Source organism: Pleurodeles waltl, chromosome 6 (assembly GCF_031143425.1).
Source record: "Pleurodeles waltl isolate 20211129_DDA chromosome 6, aPleWal1.hap1.20221129, whole genome shotgun sequence".
Lineage (NCBI taxonomy): Eukaryota > Metazoa > Chordata > Amphibia > Caudata > Salamandridae > Pleurodeles > Pleurodeles waltl.
In genome coordinates, this window is record NC_090445.1 from 976,024,884 (window position 1) to 976,042,855 (window position 17,972).

At 44.4% G+C, this 17,972-nt stretch overlaps 1 protein-coding gene across 4 annotated transcripts in view; it reads left to right on the plus strand.

Moving 5' to 3' along the window:
- Positions 1-17,972, plus strand: part of PLCE1 (phospholipase C epsilon 1) — an 848,028-nt gene that overhangs the window by 475,723 nt on the left and 354,333 nt on the right. For all 4 annotated transcript variants that reach the window (XM_069239847.1, XM_069239849.1, XM_069239848.1 and 1 more), the window contains one exon: positions 1,188-1,869. In XM_069239847.1, coding sequence (XP_069095948.1) covers positions 1,188-1,869 — 682 coding nt within the window. The remainder of the gene's footprint in view (positions 1-1,187; positions 1,870-17,972) is intronic.

Genomic DNA, 17,972 nt, shown 5'->3' on the forward strand with positions numbered 1-17,972 from the left:
TTAACTCTAACAATATGATAAAATACAAACTCCGGAGAGGTACCATGGATAGGAAAGACTAAAAATACAATGATAAATTAATGAATTACTAATAAAGAATAGTTAACAGGAACTGATTGATATCACCGGGAGGGGGAGGGGTTTGGGGATGGGGATGATGGTGCAGAATGGGCAAGAAAAGGGGACTAGACTAACCTAACTCCTATATTCTATGGGCCTGAAGGAAGGTAAAGCTTTCATATAAAGCTAAATTGATAGGAGAGTGTATTCCACAGGAGTGAAAGTTTGACCTGAAGGTGTTACCAGTAGGATCTGTGACTTTTCTGAAGTTTGTGCTGCTTAACCAGGATGGCCATAAATGTTTTTCTTAGCACTTGATCTCCATCCGCTTTTTTCATTTTTGACACCTGTGTTGTTATTGATATGTTTTTGAAGGATGGGATGTGTATCCTACAAATATTATTTATGTTACCATCATATTTCTTGTTTAGTAGAGCTGTTTCCTAGAATTTATCCTTTGATATGTGATTCACTGAATGTGGGTGGCATGGGTTATAGTCTAGTCTTATTCTTCAAGTTCAGTGGACTTCTGATACTGACAGCCAAGGGATACTCCAATTTTGTTAGAGACACTTCGGAGTCCTTTCATAAGATCAAATGTTCTTGTTGTTTGTCTTTGTGTGCCGTGCCCCATAGCTGTATAACATAAAAATAAGTCTCATTCAGTTATGCTATATGTGGGCGTATCTAATATATTTTCATGATGAAAGTCATGACTACTTGACTAGATTTAGCCATCAAGTACGAGCAACATGTATCAATGTTATGAATGGTGCTTTGCATTACCATGTATAAATCTTTGGTAAAGATAAAAAAAATCTGACAATATACTTGACAAGTAACACCCTCCAGAGATTACGAGATCCTTCAGTGTTTTGCATGCATGTATGTGTTGTCATTTCGAGTCAAAAGCATCTAGATTTTTTTTTTATTGTGAAGTGAATTGATTGGCTTTCTGATGCTTCAGACTTTGCTTTCCTGTAGTTTGCACTTCTTAATTTATGATTTGTTTTAGTTGCATCTTTTAAAGGCATGATTGAAAAACTGATTTTGAAGTACCACCAAACACATATCTTTTTCATATACAGTCCTAAAATATCACATTGCTTGCATCTCTTGTAACGTAGGTTCACAATGGGTGATCTATCCGACTCGGAAAGTGACATTTTTGAGCAGTCAAAAGACGGCGATCTTCAAGGAACTGAGGACCAGCTAAGAGCCTTCAATCATGGCACTGAACTCATTCCATGGTATGTGTTATCGATCAAATCGGATGTACACCAGTTCCTACAACAAGGAGCAACGGTCATTCATTATGACCATGAGGCGCACCTTTCAGCACGCTGTTTTCTTCAGCTTCAACCAGACAGTTCTACTTTGACTTGGAGAAAAACTGCTACAACATGCCTCACAAATGCAAAATTAAAACTGGGTGTGCTAAGCAGCACTGCTGAACTTAACAATAACAAGTTTCAGTTCCTTGGTAATACTGGGTGTAGTGGACTCATGGAAGGTGTCCTCGACTTGTTTTTAGTGAAGGCTGTTTACATGGGACATCCATGCATTGATATGCACACTGTGTGTGTTCAGAATAAACTGTCTAATATGACACTTGAAGAGAATGGCATAACGTTGCTATTTGGCCTAAGTACTACTGAGAACAAGTTGTTGCACTTTGTGGCTCCAGTGTATACGGCCAAGGTTCTATATGACGGACTGCTGGAACTGACTAAGGCTGTCAGAAAAATGAGAAAATTTCCTGACCAGAGATTGCACTGGCTAAGGAAGCAGTATGTCAGCTTATACCAAGTAAGTGGCTATATTTAAAACATTACATGCGTAAATTATTAGTTAGAACGCTGAACACATGTACAAGTTTAAATATTACCAGAGCTGGTGGGGTTATGTAACTACAGTTCTGACAGTATGCACTTTATTGAATGGAGTTTTGTACTAAAATGTTTTGTGCTGTGCTTTTAAGAAAACTGACTAAGTGAAGAGTTTGATATTGTCCACTATTGAAGGTGCTGTGTTTAGCTGGCATAGTTTTTCAAACACCCCTGGAAACCCATGTTTGGTTTCTAGTAATTAGCTTAACCACGTGTTGTGGCACTGTAGAGGAAGGGTTTAAAGCAAATTAAAGGTTATGAAAGTCAAACAGCAGTTTTCTGAAGATTGTTGTTGTCCATTGTAAAATAATTAATCCCAAAACATTGACCAGACGAAAGCTGATTACGTTCATACACTGTAGCATTAGACACAAATAATATTTTCTAATGAAACGTTTAGGTTTTTTGGAGATGACAAGACAAAATGTTGCTCTTGTAAAAAAAAAAAAAAAAAAAAATGGGACATACTTAAAATTTAAAAAGGCCTTTCATATAGCGCTAGAGCAAAGTTTTTTTCTGAATTCAATGACATGTAAATGTAAGATCAGTTCAGTAAATGAAGCAGAAATTAATAGAAAGGTGGGCTTCATGAGGGATATAGTAATTGGTGAAATGGCTTATCTAGATTAGTGACATAGGGTTTTGTTATTGAGTTCATTGCATTTTATTGTATTTTTAAATGGTTTCGGTATGGAAGTTAGGAGCAATGCTGCAATCCTTGGTCGTGATACAAAACGGGGTGAGATCATACATTCTGTATATGGCACTTATTGCAAAGAGGTCACAAAATTGTTAAAAGGACAGTGGCATCTACAACCCAGTAATGGCCAGAACAAGAACAAAGTACGGTTTACATTATCTGGGGCCATAGCTGTAATTTCAGCTTGTCCCGCAGAGTAGATTGCAGTCAGAAATGTGAATACTGTAAATGCACCCTCAAAGTGGAATTACGTTTCCTGTCCCTGCCTTACAAATATCCCTGGTACTCTGGGAGATTTCTGTGACCACATTACGGACCTTTAAGGACTTCATGACTTAATGTGCATAACAACCACATCTTTCATGGCAATATTTCACAAAAGTGACACTTTTTAATATGGTGTTAGATTGGTCACCCTAGATTGGGTGGCTAGTACAGTGCCATTTCCATTCCAGCCATACGATGCTGTTTCCAGTGACCAGGCCACCAGGAACTTCACCTTCCTCTGTAGTCTGAGCTGGGACATGAAATATCTGTTATTTTTAGCCACTATGCATTCACTGCCCAGATTTGTCAGGCTCAAAGCACAATTTCGAGGTGGAACTGTAATGATGCTTTACAGATTTTTGAGGTATGGGATTTCTCTATGAGAAAACATTTTTCCCCATAAAACCAAAAGTGGTTAGATCTGCAATTTCAGATTTGTTTCATGCTTTTATGTGCATACATTTCTGCTAGTTGGAGATTCGACAGACATATATTCTAGTAATGTGAGCACTCCTAGAAAACTATGACTACACAATCGTAGTTGTGCTGGGATACTCTTTGGGTTCTTTGTGCATCCATGAAAGGAAATTAGCTTTATAGATGGGAATAATTCTGTATACCATTTGTCATACTGTATGAGCTAGCACTTTTGTTTAAACTTCAGCTAAGTTTCTTGATTGGTTTACTTGGAGGTTTGTTTCTATAGATTGCTGTTAATTTCATACAATTTCCATATTGTTTTCAAGTTTGAACTGTGTTAGATTCAACTTCTGCTCCACAAACTACTTGAATTGTCAACACAAAGGCAATCGGGTTACATCAGGGGTGGTGCAAGATCTAGTTTGACTCAATTTAGCACCATTTTTGAGATCGTATTATCAAAGCCTTTAAACAAAGGACTTGAGGGGAGGGATGTTAATGTGAATATGTGGGTAGTATGTGACTTTGATGGTGTTATTGTCACCATTTCATTTTTGCCCTAGCTTGTTAGGGATTTTTGTAACAATTTAAGACAATTTGCATCTGTCTGTGGTTGCATTTCTCAGTTTTGTTTCCAATAGGTTAAGATTTAGAATATGTTTTTACTTTGACCCTTCTCCTTCCTTGCCATGTTCCACTGTTATGCTAGAACTCTTCTCAGACATTACTCGGTTTCACTTTTTTACTTTTGCAAACTGCATTTCCTTCTATCCTTCTTTCTCTCCCACCCCTGAGCTTACCACTGCTTCTATGCCTTTTCTATTCTAATTAGTCTCCTCTTCCTCATAGTATTAATCTCACATTTTAGTTTAGATTTTATAGTGAGAGCGTCTTTCACCTTGAGATGTATCTTGGCTCTGGGGTGAAAACCAAGTATCATAAGTGTCCTTTTAGCTAAAACAGGGTTTTTCTAATTTTACATAGGTTGGCCTTCTGCTGATGATGCAAAGGCAAAGAATTCCATTTGGTCGTAGCTCTAACAAAGAACGCTCTTCCACTTATCATTTTCCAATGAAACCTTAGCACTACAAGAAGAAATTGTCTCTAGATCTCCATAATTGAGTTGGATTATGCCAAGCAAGAATGTGGTGTAGCGAAGAAGAAATGGGAGACAAAATTGCTTTATTCACCAGGCAAAGAGAGTTGATCTTACTTTGTTTGTTCACTGTGAGCCAATCTAAAGAGGACCAGGGATGTGGAGATATGATCCCTTTGATTTAGACCCAATTGCAGCATAATTCTGGATAGGTTGCAACTTCTGTATTTAAGTATTTAAAAAGATAAGATAAACAGCGCTGCAATAATCGCAGGCAGCAGAAATAAAAGCATTGAGAATGAATTCCTTGTATGAAAATGAAAACCAGTTCAAATTATATTTTAATTTATGCATCTGGAAGAGGCAAGCTTTTACCAAAGCTGAAATTTGATCTGCCAGTGTTGCATCTAATTCATCACCAATATTGCTAACACAAATCAATGGGACAGGCTTATGACCTGGAGATGAAGGCCAAAAAAGTAGGTCCCAAAATTGCAAAGGTTTAACGAGACATAGAATCCAAGTCTTATATCGGTTAAGCTTAAGATAATTGCAGCTCATCCAGGCTTCAACACTCAAACAACTGAGAGGCTACACTCTGGGCATCGCTGTAGATCATTTAGGAAGAGGCTGAAACTGGAAAACTGAGTTAAGTGCACCAAAGGTATAATATAGAAAATAAACAGCAGAGGCGCAAGTTATACTTGAAATGCTCTGTGTCAAATAAACTGAGAATGAGTTTAACACTAGATCATTTATTCCTGGCCTATTACTGACCATGCAACAGCACAAATAGAGCAGCCGCAAAGGCCATTTTAGTTCTGTGTCCAGAATGTGACCCTGATTGTGGCAGACATGGAAGATGACTCGATTTGACTGACAATTGTAGAAAACTGCCCTTGGCAACAGTTTGACCAAGTATAGTAGTTGTCAGTAGTTGGCCAAGTTTTGTGATCAAGCAAGGGCTTCTTCAATAAGGGTATAAAGAAGGCTGATTTCAGCGTTTCCAGATCGGACTGTGTGCACAATGGGGCTTTTAGGAGGCTTCAGGCAAAGAGTGCTCCTAAAGAAATGAGGGCCTGATTTAGAGTCTGGCAGACGGGTTACTCCGTCACAAACTAGACATATATTCTGTCTACCAATTATGTTGTCCATAGGATTTAATGGACTTTTAAAACAGTGAACGGGAATCCGTCATGTTTGTGACGAAGTACGTCAAACTCTAAATCAGGCCCTAACGCAGTTTTGGCACCAAAAAGTTTAGCACCGCCTTGCACCATTTCTGAGCACCAGCCGGGCACCATATTTGTGAAAGGCGTAAGCTGGCGTAAAAAAAAATGACGTTAGCTGGTTCGAGTTTGCGGTATGGAAGAAGGGGGTTTTGCTCCCAAAAAATGACGTTACACAGGTTAGAGTAAATAAAATGACTCTAACCAGCCTAGCGTAATTTTCTGACGCAAAACCATGCATACCACATGACTCCTGTCTTAGAAAAGACAGGAGTCATGCCCACCACCCTAATGGCCAGCACAGGGTACCAGGGTCCTCTGGGCATGGCCATTGCACCCAGTGCCATGTAGGGGGGCCCACTTCAGAGCCCCCAATGGCACTTTAAAAAACAAATACTTACCTGTACTTACCTATACTTACCTGGGATGGGATGCCCCATCCTCCACTGTCCCTCTGGTGTGGGTGGGGTTGTCCCTGGGGAGGGCACCTATGTGCTTATTCCATGGTGTTCCACCATGGAATATAGGCCCACAGGTCCCCTAACGCCTGCCCTGACCCAGGTGTTAAAAAATGGTGCAAAGCAAGCTTTGCACCATTATTTGACCCCTCCTCCCCCCTGAGCGTGATTTTAGCACAGGGGGATAAATATGGCGTTAAGGCCATAGAGTCATTTTTTGCACGGGAACGCCTACTTTGCATCTCACTGACGCAAAGTAGGTTTCCACATCCAAAAAATGACTAACTCCATAAATTTGGCGCTAGACGGGTCCAGCGCCAAAGTATAAATATGGAGTTAGTTTTGCAATGAATTTGTGTCAAAAAAATTATGCGAATTCGGCACAAAACAAGTATAAATATGCTCCTAAGTTCTTATGAACTTTCAGAGGAAGTAAATCTTCTGAAGAGCAACACGTTTACGTTTGTTCACAAAGGAAATTCACTCCTCAATAAGAAGGGGTAAACTGCATCAGAGCATTGGCAGAAACTGAGAGCCTACACAGTGGAAAGGCAGACAGAAAAAAGACAAGTGGGATTGTTCAAGTAAGCCTTAATGGACATACTTTTGTTTATTAAAAAAACATTTGCTCTGCGATTATAGGTTGCCTCCAATAAGGGAGAATTGAATTGCTTTGGTGGAACTCTTAGCTACTCTTCTGCGATGCTGTAGACAATCTACCCCCGGGGCTAAATCTCTGCTGTAATATTCAGTCTACTGCCTGCTATTGTTGACACATGCTACTGTCCCTATGTTATGTGCAGAGGATGTTGTATATGATCTGTTACTTTTTTACAGTTGCTGCTTATTAGATTTTGTATTTAAGTAGTATAATTAGAGTACAGTATCAGTTCACAATTCGGCAGACTACTATTTGTTGTGAAACAAATGTCAAGCAACAAAATATAAATGACTATAAATGAAAACAGAAAAAGAAAAAAAAAAAAACGATTATTTAAAAACCCCTCCCAGCTTCCGTGAGGGGAAAAAAATCAATAGAGGATATCAACAGTCTTAAGAGAGCATACATTATTGAGGATGAGGAAAAGGGTTAAGAATTTCCCTGAAGGGGAGAAGACTTCAATGATCTGCGGGTCCAGTAGAGATATTCGTTATGTTCTGATGTTCTCAATTTCATTATCCTGGTTTTTGGAAATTGGTTATTAGTTGTGTGGCCTGCACAAATAATAGTTTGTCAGTTATCCTCAGTGGGAACCAAACAACCCATTGTAGTGCTTGACTGTCACAGGGTAGCGAGGCGAAGCAGTCTAAGGCTTACTCAAGGGAGGCGGGTGTGGGCTAGGAATCACCAATCACTGGCACATGGTAATAACATTCAATAAATGATTGTCCAGTTAGTACTGTTTTTTAGATAAGTAGAAGTACATTTATTACACACACACATACACACTACTAAATACTATGCAGTAATTTATTTACAAATATACATTGGCAGATTGAACATACCATGGCTGAGCTTGTGCAACTAATGGGGACCCATAGAGGGGTCACCCAGACATTTCAACAGTGTTCAAGCAGTCATGGTGTTATAACGATGTTACTTGGGCAAGAATTGTTGTCATGAATCAATAAACTTATGCAATAATCATAGAACATATGTTATTATCATGTAAACCCAATAAAAACATTTATCAGAAAGGTGTCTGTGTAATCTCTCATACACTTGGCATTGAACTGTAATGATCACAACAGCCCCTAGAGAGCATCAGAATAAAAATAGCATTTGGGGTTGTAACCATACATGCAACCCCTTGAGGGCATAATCACATAGAACAACATTATAATGCAATTGTATTCAAGGTATTGCAGTGTAGCTGGATTCAAGCCTTCCAAGCTGTTAACACACATTAGGCCTCCAAATACTAAACTACCCTCTGCTGTAGAGCAAAAGCTCCAGCCATGAGGAACCTTAGAAAATGCTTGGGAACATGAAAGAGGTAATGATTTTGGGGTCCCCTCATAACTAGGGTGGGACCCTGAAGATGATCTGGGCGGAAAGAGCACGTTGTGCTGAATCTTTTGGTAGTGGTCCACCGTCCTATGACCAGCCACCGGCTGAGTTATGGGCCAAAATGCAATTCCCAACAAAGGCCCGGCAATGCATTATGGGGCGAGTTTTCCGAGTGTGGTGAATATTAAAGTAGCGGCTCTCCTGTTGTGCCGGGTAGAGCTGCGGTGCTGCTTTCCTTTGGTTTGCAAACAAGGGCAGCTCCTGCTGTGTCTACGGTGGGGGGTGCCCGGTCCCACCTGGAAGGCAGCCCATGGAGCCCACCCACAGCTGCCCCCGCCGGCTCCCTGCACTGGCTACACGTCCGCGTGTTGCCGTGGGAGCTGGGCGTTCACTGTTGTGTCTTTCTGCTGGCCGGCAGACGCATGTGCTTGTGGGTGCCTCCCACGCCCCCCAGAGATGGGCACGGGGGGCGGAGAGTGCAGGCCACTTGGGGGGATTGTGGCGGCACCCCCCCCGTCCTCATAGGCTTCCACAGGGCCCAGGGATGGGGTATTGTGCCCCTCCTGCCATAGGAGTGTGACTGCACTCCCCCTAGCCTAGAAATCCTGGGGGAGACCGACAGCACACCCCCCATTCTGGCGATCCCGGGGAATGCGACTGCACTCCCCCCTTGGCTAGGAACACTTGGGGGCTGGGGATGGGATCCCAGCCCCCTCCAACATAAGTCTTCCAGGCAGACGGGGTCCCTGGGCAGGATATGAGCACTGGGAGGTGGCCCCACGCACGCCCTCTCCCCTTCTCTCCTCGATGATAAACCCCACCATTTTCTTTCACTGTCCACGGGCCCTGGTCCACCCTGGGTGAAATTGCTGAAAATGCGGTGGAGCCCCACACGCTCCAAGGGAGGAATTGGGTCAAAGGTCACCAAACTTAAAAATGCCATAACTCAGGCCCCGATGGGCCACTTCGGACGATCCTGGGCTCCTTTTATTCCTGGTGGCGAGCTCCATCCACCAGGGTCAGTTGCAACAATCCACCTCACCTCCAAAGTTGTGTAGTCCTCCAAACACTGGTTTACCTGCAGTTTTCCTTTTGACTTTGCTAGTGGGTACAGGAAAGTCCAGGGCTTCCCCAACTGGTCCTCAAGGAAAGTAAGGGAGCCAGCATCACTGGCCCTTGAGAAGACCCACTGGTCCTGGGGTCAACTGGATCGAGTCCTGAGTGTGGGGTTTAAGGTGTTCCTCTGTCCTGTTCTCTATGGCAGTCCTAGGATCCCACAGCGAAGCATGTAGAAAGTTTGCAGGTCAGAAAGAGTCTTCCCCTTGTGCAAGACTTTATAAAGGGGTGAGGAAGGTTCCAGAAGACAGGCACCCCTAACCAATCCTGGGGTGCCACATCACCTTCACACCCCTGTACCAACCGTCCTGCACAGCATGTTGGCACATTTCAAAATGGCATCACCAAAGAGTCACATCAGCTCCTGGGGTCTCAGCTCCACCCCTCACTGACATCACTGCCAAGGACTTGCACACTGGAATTTTAAAGGCGGTCCGCAGTGGTTTGGCTCCAGTTGTCTGGGCACTCTTCTTTGTTCAGGGGACTTGGGCAGGGCCATCCCTTGTGCAGTGTGACAGCTGGGTGATTGATACATAGCATTCTGCCCCACCCATTTTCCTCCTCAGGAGCTAGGAGAAGTAGTGCTAATTGTTACCTTTGGAGGGGGGGGAAGCTTTGTTCCTGCTGCTGGAGAGAATATAATTACTGGACACAGTAGGGTGACAACAGGCCTGGGCTCTGATCTTGAGCTGAGCCAGGAAAACATGAAAACTCTGAATGGCCCACAAGATACACCATTATCATTTTGGATGTGGCAGATTTGATTTTCCTGCACAGGTTACACTTCAGTTCAAGACGTTAATGTTCTCTCTAGGCCAGGAAACAGGGAAACTGCACTCTAAGGCAGTTCCCTCTATAGGTGTGTAATGGAGTATCACTATAGTTAAATCAGATCAGTAAAGCATACCTACCTCCCCTAGTAGTGTACACTATCCCTATGAGGCCTTTGCCAGGTGAATACCTATACCTGCTGAGTCCCCATTGTGCCAAGCTATCTGTGGGCTGTTACCCTCATGCTTCATCCTGGGTCTGGGAGCTCTTAAGCAGTACTTATGAACATTTTAGATGGTGCTGTGCGGCTTCGCACTGACAGCATTCCGCTCTGGAGTGCAACACACATTTAGGGACCACTCCAGTGCCCTGACGTCAGTTCCTTTCATTTTTGCACTACTAGATGCAGATTCGGAGCTACCTCTTGACCCTTTGAGACAATGTTTTTTTTTTAAATAAAAAAATAACTTCAGTGTGTATGTTATTTTTCCAAGACGACAGGAATCAAACCCTGTAAGGACTGTCACAAGCAAATGTCTGTGGCAGCTCCTCACCAGGTTTGTAAGTGGTGCCTGGGGTTAAGCCACAGGCCTTGCAGTGATTGCTAACTGATGACTCCTAAGGACTGCAAGGCAAAGCTCAGTGTTGCTAAATATCGGAAGACCCCATGTCGTGGCTCGTTCAAGTCCAAGGGTCAGTTTTGGTCATGTTTCCGGTTTAGGAACCATAGTAGGCGATCCCAGGGTCGATTATCTTCATGCTCTAAATCTTTGGGTAAGTCTAAGAAGCACAAAAATTCCAAACAGGACTCTTTCCTCTTCTTGCCACTCTTGAACTCTAGAGAGTGCACGCGGAAGGTCCCGTGCCTCTCGATCTCGCTCCGAAGTCATTCGACTTCGGAGCCTATCCCTCAACTTGTCCCAGTATTCTTGGGCTGCCTGCAACACAGAGGAAGATCCAAGAGTTCATCAGGGCCCTGCTCCAACTGTTTGGCTCCCTTCTAAATCCCTCTAGCATGCCTTCGGATCCCATGGAGGCAGAAGGCCCTCCGTCTGGGTTGCCATCTGCAGGTTCGCCCTCAGTAGTTCCAGTTGGACAATCTGAATCCATTACCATGCCACTTCTGGTGCCACCAAACAGACTCCAGCTCCACAACCCATACTGGTTCCCTGAACGTCGATGCCATTGGCACTGGTGGAGAAGGTGTCCATTGTGCTCACTGACTCACTCATGCCTCTATGACCGCCACCACTTGACGTCCTTCTACATGGAAGATCCCACACATTACATTTCTTGTTTGGCACAGATTCTGAAAATGATTATGACTCAAGAGATAAAATTGCCCAACCTTACCATGTAGACAACTCGTATGAAGATCTAAAAATGCCAATGGCCTTGACATGTTTCCTGGCTCTGGCCACCTTACACCCTCAGGTCCTGTCACTAAAGAAATTGCTTCTTTTGTGGTGGTCATGTGGAGAGCAGGCGAAGTTCTCAACCACCAGATTCTCACCATAGAGGTCAAAACCAATGTTTTGACTGAAGTTCACCAGCAGAGCAAACCACTACTGAGCCCATATTACCTTTTAACAACGCCTTCACTGGTTCCCTCCTCTTGCCCTGTGCCAAACCTTGCTCTATCCCCTTTAGTAAACTGACAAATTGCACAATGCCACCAACCTGTATGGGCAACCCTGCATTTTTGTTCCAGCACCCCTTTCCCGAGAGCTTAGTGGTGCAGGCATCGACTAGCCGGACTAATCTGAACACTTTTCTGACTCCTCCCACCATATAAGGAAACACCTCTTTTTGCATAATCTCCCCCACAGCTTTGGACTGATGCTGCTGGTTTTTCAACAATAAGGGTGCTCTAAGGCTTGTTAACTAGACCTCTGTACCACTGCTTTGATCCCTAAAAGTGTATGTTTGATTGGTGTATACCCAGTTACCATAAACTAGCTGTACTTACCAGTCCCTAGTATATGGTACCAGGATTACACCGGACCTGTAAGTTAAAGTGCCCCTTAGGGGCTGCAGCACTCATTGGGCCACCCTGAGTGTGACAAAGAAAAACATGTCTCCCAGCCTGCCACTGCAGATTGATTGAATAGTTTTAAACTCCTAACTCAACTTTGTCATTTAAACTAATGGCTAAGTCGGGACCTCCCTTTCTAAGATATATATAAATCACCCTTACAGCAGGCCTATTAAGTTCTAAGATAGGGTACTGTTTATTAAAAAGAAGGACATATATTTTTATATGCCCTAACAGTAAATACCTCAATTTGTTCTTTTTGCTATGGAAAGGGTAGTAATCCAATTGGAGAGAGCAGGGTCACACGCTAACAACTCAGCTGCGCTTACTCCAGAACAGGGCTACTAAAGTTAGTACTTCGAGCTGTCAAAATAATTGTTACATTAAACCTGATTTGATATCTGAATCGAATTTAATGTAACTTTTGAGTAAAATGCAACTTCAAAAAGATGCCACTCTGTTGCTCCAATTTTCCAGTGGCCATTCACAGATGCTGGCCATAAGTCATCCTTATGCCCTCCTAGGGAAGACGTTTGAATGACTCCTATGAAAGAAAACAATAGAGTCCTTAAATTGGCAGCGGTGTCACCTCTCCTTGGCAGTAAGCCACATAGGTTGAGAGTCCAAAGGGCGAGCTTCAAAGGGAAAACTGCCTTTGAAGGACAAATGGTAGACACACATGAGAGAGGATGCTCTTTTGTTCTGGTAGACAGGTTGGCAGAGGGTATAGAGGAGGGAAAATTGTTGCTAAACTGGTTTTCCCAAGGTCGTGTAGTACCCAGCGAGCCACATATCTAGGGTGGCTACCAAGCGCCACACACCAAAAAAGGGGTTCTGCCATCTTGGGAGTGGGCAGAATAATACATTCTGCAATTACTTGATACCATACATCACAGGAATTCATCTTTAGGTGGGAAGGGACATATTGGCTAGTAACTGCTGCTTCTCCTGAGGGCACTTTCTGTGCATACATATGGAGCACTGGGCACCCAGACCTCTGGTCACGTCTGCACTGGAAAGAGGACCGAAGGAGGACTACCCTGTTGTTCCCTGTCAAAGAGAGGCAGTACCAAAGACTGGAATGTGTCTGCTGTCACAAGAGCTAGTAAAGAGAAGGCTGTGCCTGTAGTGCCCTGCTCAAGAAAAGTTGCCTCCGACCCACAGACAGAAGAGGTGAACTCCAAGAGTCAGTTGGTAGACTTTCGGATCAAACTCCAAGGCCGCAAAAGTTAAAGAAGCCCATCCTAACAAGCCAGCAGCCACATGCGTTTGATCGCAACTGATCACAGAGGTGCAGCTTGGGAAACCCGATGCTCAAAGTCCGAGTCTGTTGGACCCAGGAAAGTCATCAGAGTACACATTGGCTTCCCAAGAAGGACACTTGCTTCCACCAAAGGGGACCGCTGGTTTTTTTGCGACTAGAGACCAATAGTCCAGTGGGAACTGGACTTTTGCAGGACTCATCAGGACTTTGAGGGACATTTACCCCGGTGGCCAAAGTGGTCCCACCAAGACTGTGGACCGAGGAGTAGCCCCAGGAAGCCCCCTGTCAACCACATAGCATCTTCAGCATCCTGCATCCCTTGCACCAGGTCCACTCCATTGATGTCTATGGCGGTTCGCCCATAGATCCTGGAACTCAACTGGAGACTACGTTGGTGACACAGTACTGTTCTACAAACTTTTACTGGCCTGGCCCCCTTGACCTACTTCCTGCCAGAGCTGGTCACCCAAAGCGGGCAGAGTACTCAAACACAACATCATAAATGTTTTACAAAGTTTCAGAAGCTTCCGGTTACTGCTGTGGTTGCCAATGCTTGTTTATATTTTGAGTGAAAAGCACTGATTTAAGTTGTACTTATAAAACTATATGTCTGGAAATTTCCAGTGGATTTTGTTCTTTTTGGTGTCCAAAAATTCATAAAAGTAAGCCATTTTTATAAATTGGTATCTGATTTCTTTTGTGTTGTGCCACTTTTTCATTCGATTGTTTTGGAACTTCTAAATGCTTTGCACTTTTTCCATTGCTAAAGCCTCACTACTTGAAACCACAGTTACTTAGGGTTGTGCTAAGGTTTTTACAAACAAGCATAACTGGACCAAAGATGGTATTGTGAGTGTAATGCACTGTGAAGTCCCACCTCAACAACATATAATACACCACTTTCCTTACACCCCTGATAAGGAATCCAGAGGTTTTGAAACCGTTAGGCAGAGGCTATTTTCTTCCACCAGTTTGGACCTCAGGGGCGTCACTGCCAGTTTCATGTTGGGCTGCTGTCTCAAGCTGTTTGGGATTCATTAGCTCTAGTCCTGGAAGACTCAGATATTTCCTCACTCAAGCTATACAGGATGGTATTGACGCAGCCAAATTCACAATTTGTTGTGGCCTAGACACCACCAATTTCAGTAGATGAGCTATTGGCATCAATGCCAATATTCATCTCCATGCCAGGCTGTGGTTTGGCGAGATTTTCAGGAGAAGTCCAATCATCTCTTATGGACATGCCCTTTGATAGAAATTGCATTTTTGGGGATAGACAGATTCTTCTTTGGAGTGGTTCAAAGAGGGCAAGGCTACGGCATGCTCTACAGGTTAATCTGACCTGCCTTGCCAGCCGCATTAACCCTATCATATCTATTGTATTTTTGATAGAAGGACCCTATTTTGCGAGCCGCTACAACTTCAGCAAGGTACCCAGCTGCTTTGTGGCTGTTGCCATGGCACCCACCAACACTGCTTTCAGGGTCAGCAAGAAAGTCTGACTAGTGCCACCACATAGCCCAACTTACCAACCCCTTTAATGTGCCCACAGAGGAACACAGGCACCCAGTTGGAGGCAGGATCCAATGATTCTTCCAGGCTGTCAGTCCATAATACCAGACTGGTGGGTCTTGCTGATATTCCGAAAGGGGTACACCCTACCCCTCCTGGCCGCTCTGCCACACCTTCCACCATCCCCAGAACTACTGACTGAAGACCATCTGTGCATTTTACAGCAAGAAGTGCAAGCCCTTTTGGTGAAGGGGGTAATCGAGAGGCTTCTCATATTGGAAGTTGGTCATGGATGCAACTCCAGCTACGTCTTGGTGCCAAAGAAGGACAGAGTCCTATTTTAGACCCCAACCCGCTCAACACCTTCCTCCAGAATGGCAAATTTAAGATGCTCACTTTGGCCCGGGTCTTGTCTGCTCTCAATCCTGGTGACTTGAACCTGCAGGAGCCTATTTCCATATAGCTGTCCCGCAAGCCCACTAGCGCTGCCTGCGGTTCGTGCTGGGGCAGGAGCATTTTGGATTTTCTGTGCTCTCCTTTGGTCTCACCAGTGCTTCTTAGGTGTTCAATTAAGTGATGGTGGTAGTGGCAGCACATCTTCAGAGGTGAGAAGTTCCAATCTTCCCCTACCTCGGTGACTGGTTCTTCTGGGTGGACTCGCCCCAGGTAGTAAACAACCACCTCCAAACTATGATGAACCTCCTGTTATCTTTAGGGTTCACTATCAATGTGCCAAAGTCACATCTGACTCCTTCTGAGTCACTCCTCTTCATTGTAGCCATTTTGGATACAGTTCGGTTTCGTGCCTTTCCTCTGGAAAGGAAAGTCCAAGACATTCAGACTATGATCCCGATCTTTTAGCCTCTGTCCTGGTTTTCATTGAGTTTGACTCTAAAGCTGCTGGGACTGATGGCCAAATGCATTCTGCTCGTCATGCACAGCAGGTGGCATATGAAGGATCTAGTGGGATCTGAAGTTTTAGCAAGACCAACATCAAGGGACTGCTCGCACAGAGTTAAAATTTTAGAAGATACTGTAAAAGACCTGCAGTGGTGGTTAATGGACTGAGATTGGGTCCTCTCCCTTCCCCACCCAGAGCTGACAGTGTTGACTGATGCGTCACTTCCAATTTGGAGTGGCCACATGGGAGAGGTAGAGATCAGACGTCTCTGGTCTCTGACAGAGGTGCAGCTTCATATCAGCCTCGTGGAGCAGCGAGCCATCTGCTTGGCATTAAAAGCCGCCGTTCCATCCATCAAGGGGAGGCTGGTACAGGCAGTGCTTATTTTGTTTAAAAGCAAAAAGTGCCAGGACTTTTGTCAGGAGGCCACTGCAACTTGCACCATTTATTACCACTGCCAGCGCTGCCAATGACAGTGCCAACACAACTAACTAGCACATTCTTACAAGTGTAATAATTCAGGCTATTCCAGGATCCCAAAGCTATAAGAATGGCATGGGTGGCAGGTATTAGTTATTGGTGATGTATATTCAATTAATAACCACCTGTTCTGTGCATCCCTAAATTAGGTAGCCATTGCCTCCATGTGGCAGATTGTCATAGGTGCCAGTGCTGGCAATTAAATGCCGGTGCCGAGCCCCGGAAATCACTAGCTCACATTTAACACTGGGTACAGGCGCTTACAGACCACACCACCGCCATGTGGTATTGCAACAAGCAGGGCTGGATGGGATCATGGGCCACGTGTCTGGAGGCACTACAACTCAGGGAATGGCTGGACCAATAATGATTATTCCTGGTGGTGAACTACCTGGCAGCATCTTTGAGTACCGGGGCGGACAAGGTCAACCATCGACGTCTAGCAGATCACCAGTGGCAGTTGCACCCAGAGGTATCATCCTTGAATGGGGAGCGCTTTGGCTCCGTCTCTTCACCAACACAGAGAACGCACAGTGTCAACAGTTCTGTCCATTGGAGTTTCCCAGGTGTCTCTGACTAAGATACACATTTCCCCTACAGTGGAATTTGGGACTTCTGTATGCCTTCCTGACCGTACCTTTTCTGCCCCAAGTTTTGAATAAAATCAGGACTGGCCAGGCCCAAGTCTGCACAGTGTGCCCTGTTTGGGTGCAGAGAGTATGGTCTCCAGAGCTTTTGGGCTTGAGGATTTGCCTCCCAACCAGGCTGCATCTCCGAGAGGACCTGCTGTTGCAGCAGCGCGGTAGGGTGGGTAACCCAGGCTTTCGCAATCTCCACCTTTATGCTTGGAGATTGAGCGGCAACAACTGAGGTGCACTTTTTTCTCTGGAGGTGGTGATCCCATCTTGGCAGCTAGGCCTCCCTCGACAAAAACTGTATACACCTGCTATTAGGACAAGTTTGTGGTTTGGTGTGTCAGACTCTAGTTTGACCCTAACCATGCCAGTTATCTGACATTCTGTTGTTTTGTCTCTCTCCTGGAAAGGCTTTACTTTGGGCACAGTTAAAGGGTATGTTTCAGCTCTTAAGGCCTTTTTACATTTCCCGGACCAGCCCTCACTATTTAAATCACCAGGGTGATGCGATTTTTTAAAGGTCTAAAACACTTGTTTCCTCCCTCTCCCTTTTTCATGCTACGGTGGGACCTTAACTTAGTTCTTACGTATTTAATGTGTACTCCCTTTGAGTCTCTTCACAACCACCCTTTGCGACTTCTTTTTCTAAAGATAGTGTTCCTCTTCACCATAACATTGGCGAGTGAGTGAGCAGCAGACTTTCTGCGTCAATCCGCTGTATACACTGCATCATCTCGTGTTCCAGTGTTGATTTGTTGTCGAAAATAGCCTGAAGTATGGTGTTCAGCTTTTCAGTGTGCCCTTCCAATGTCGATTCCACAGATGGCAGGAATCCCTCTATTGCGATACCTACCTCCATGTGGGTTTGTCATTGCTTCTCCAGGGGCAACCTCATCCTCTCCCTTGTTTGTAACATTGCTGCAGTTACAGAGCAATTGCAGTGACACCCAAAGTGAGCATGGGAAGCGGAGAGTGAGGATGGAAAGGCATTCTTGTTTAGTCATTGAGGTTCCATTCAGAGCAGTTGCCGGTAGCCGGCACAGCTGATAAGCGTTGACTCAATGTATATGGTGTAGATGCCACCTGCACATACCACAAGCCCCTGTCGACAAGCCCCAGGTTGCAGTC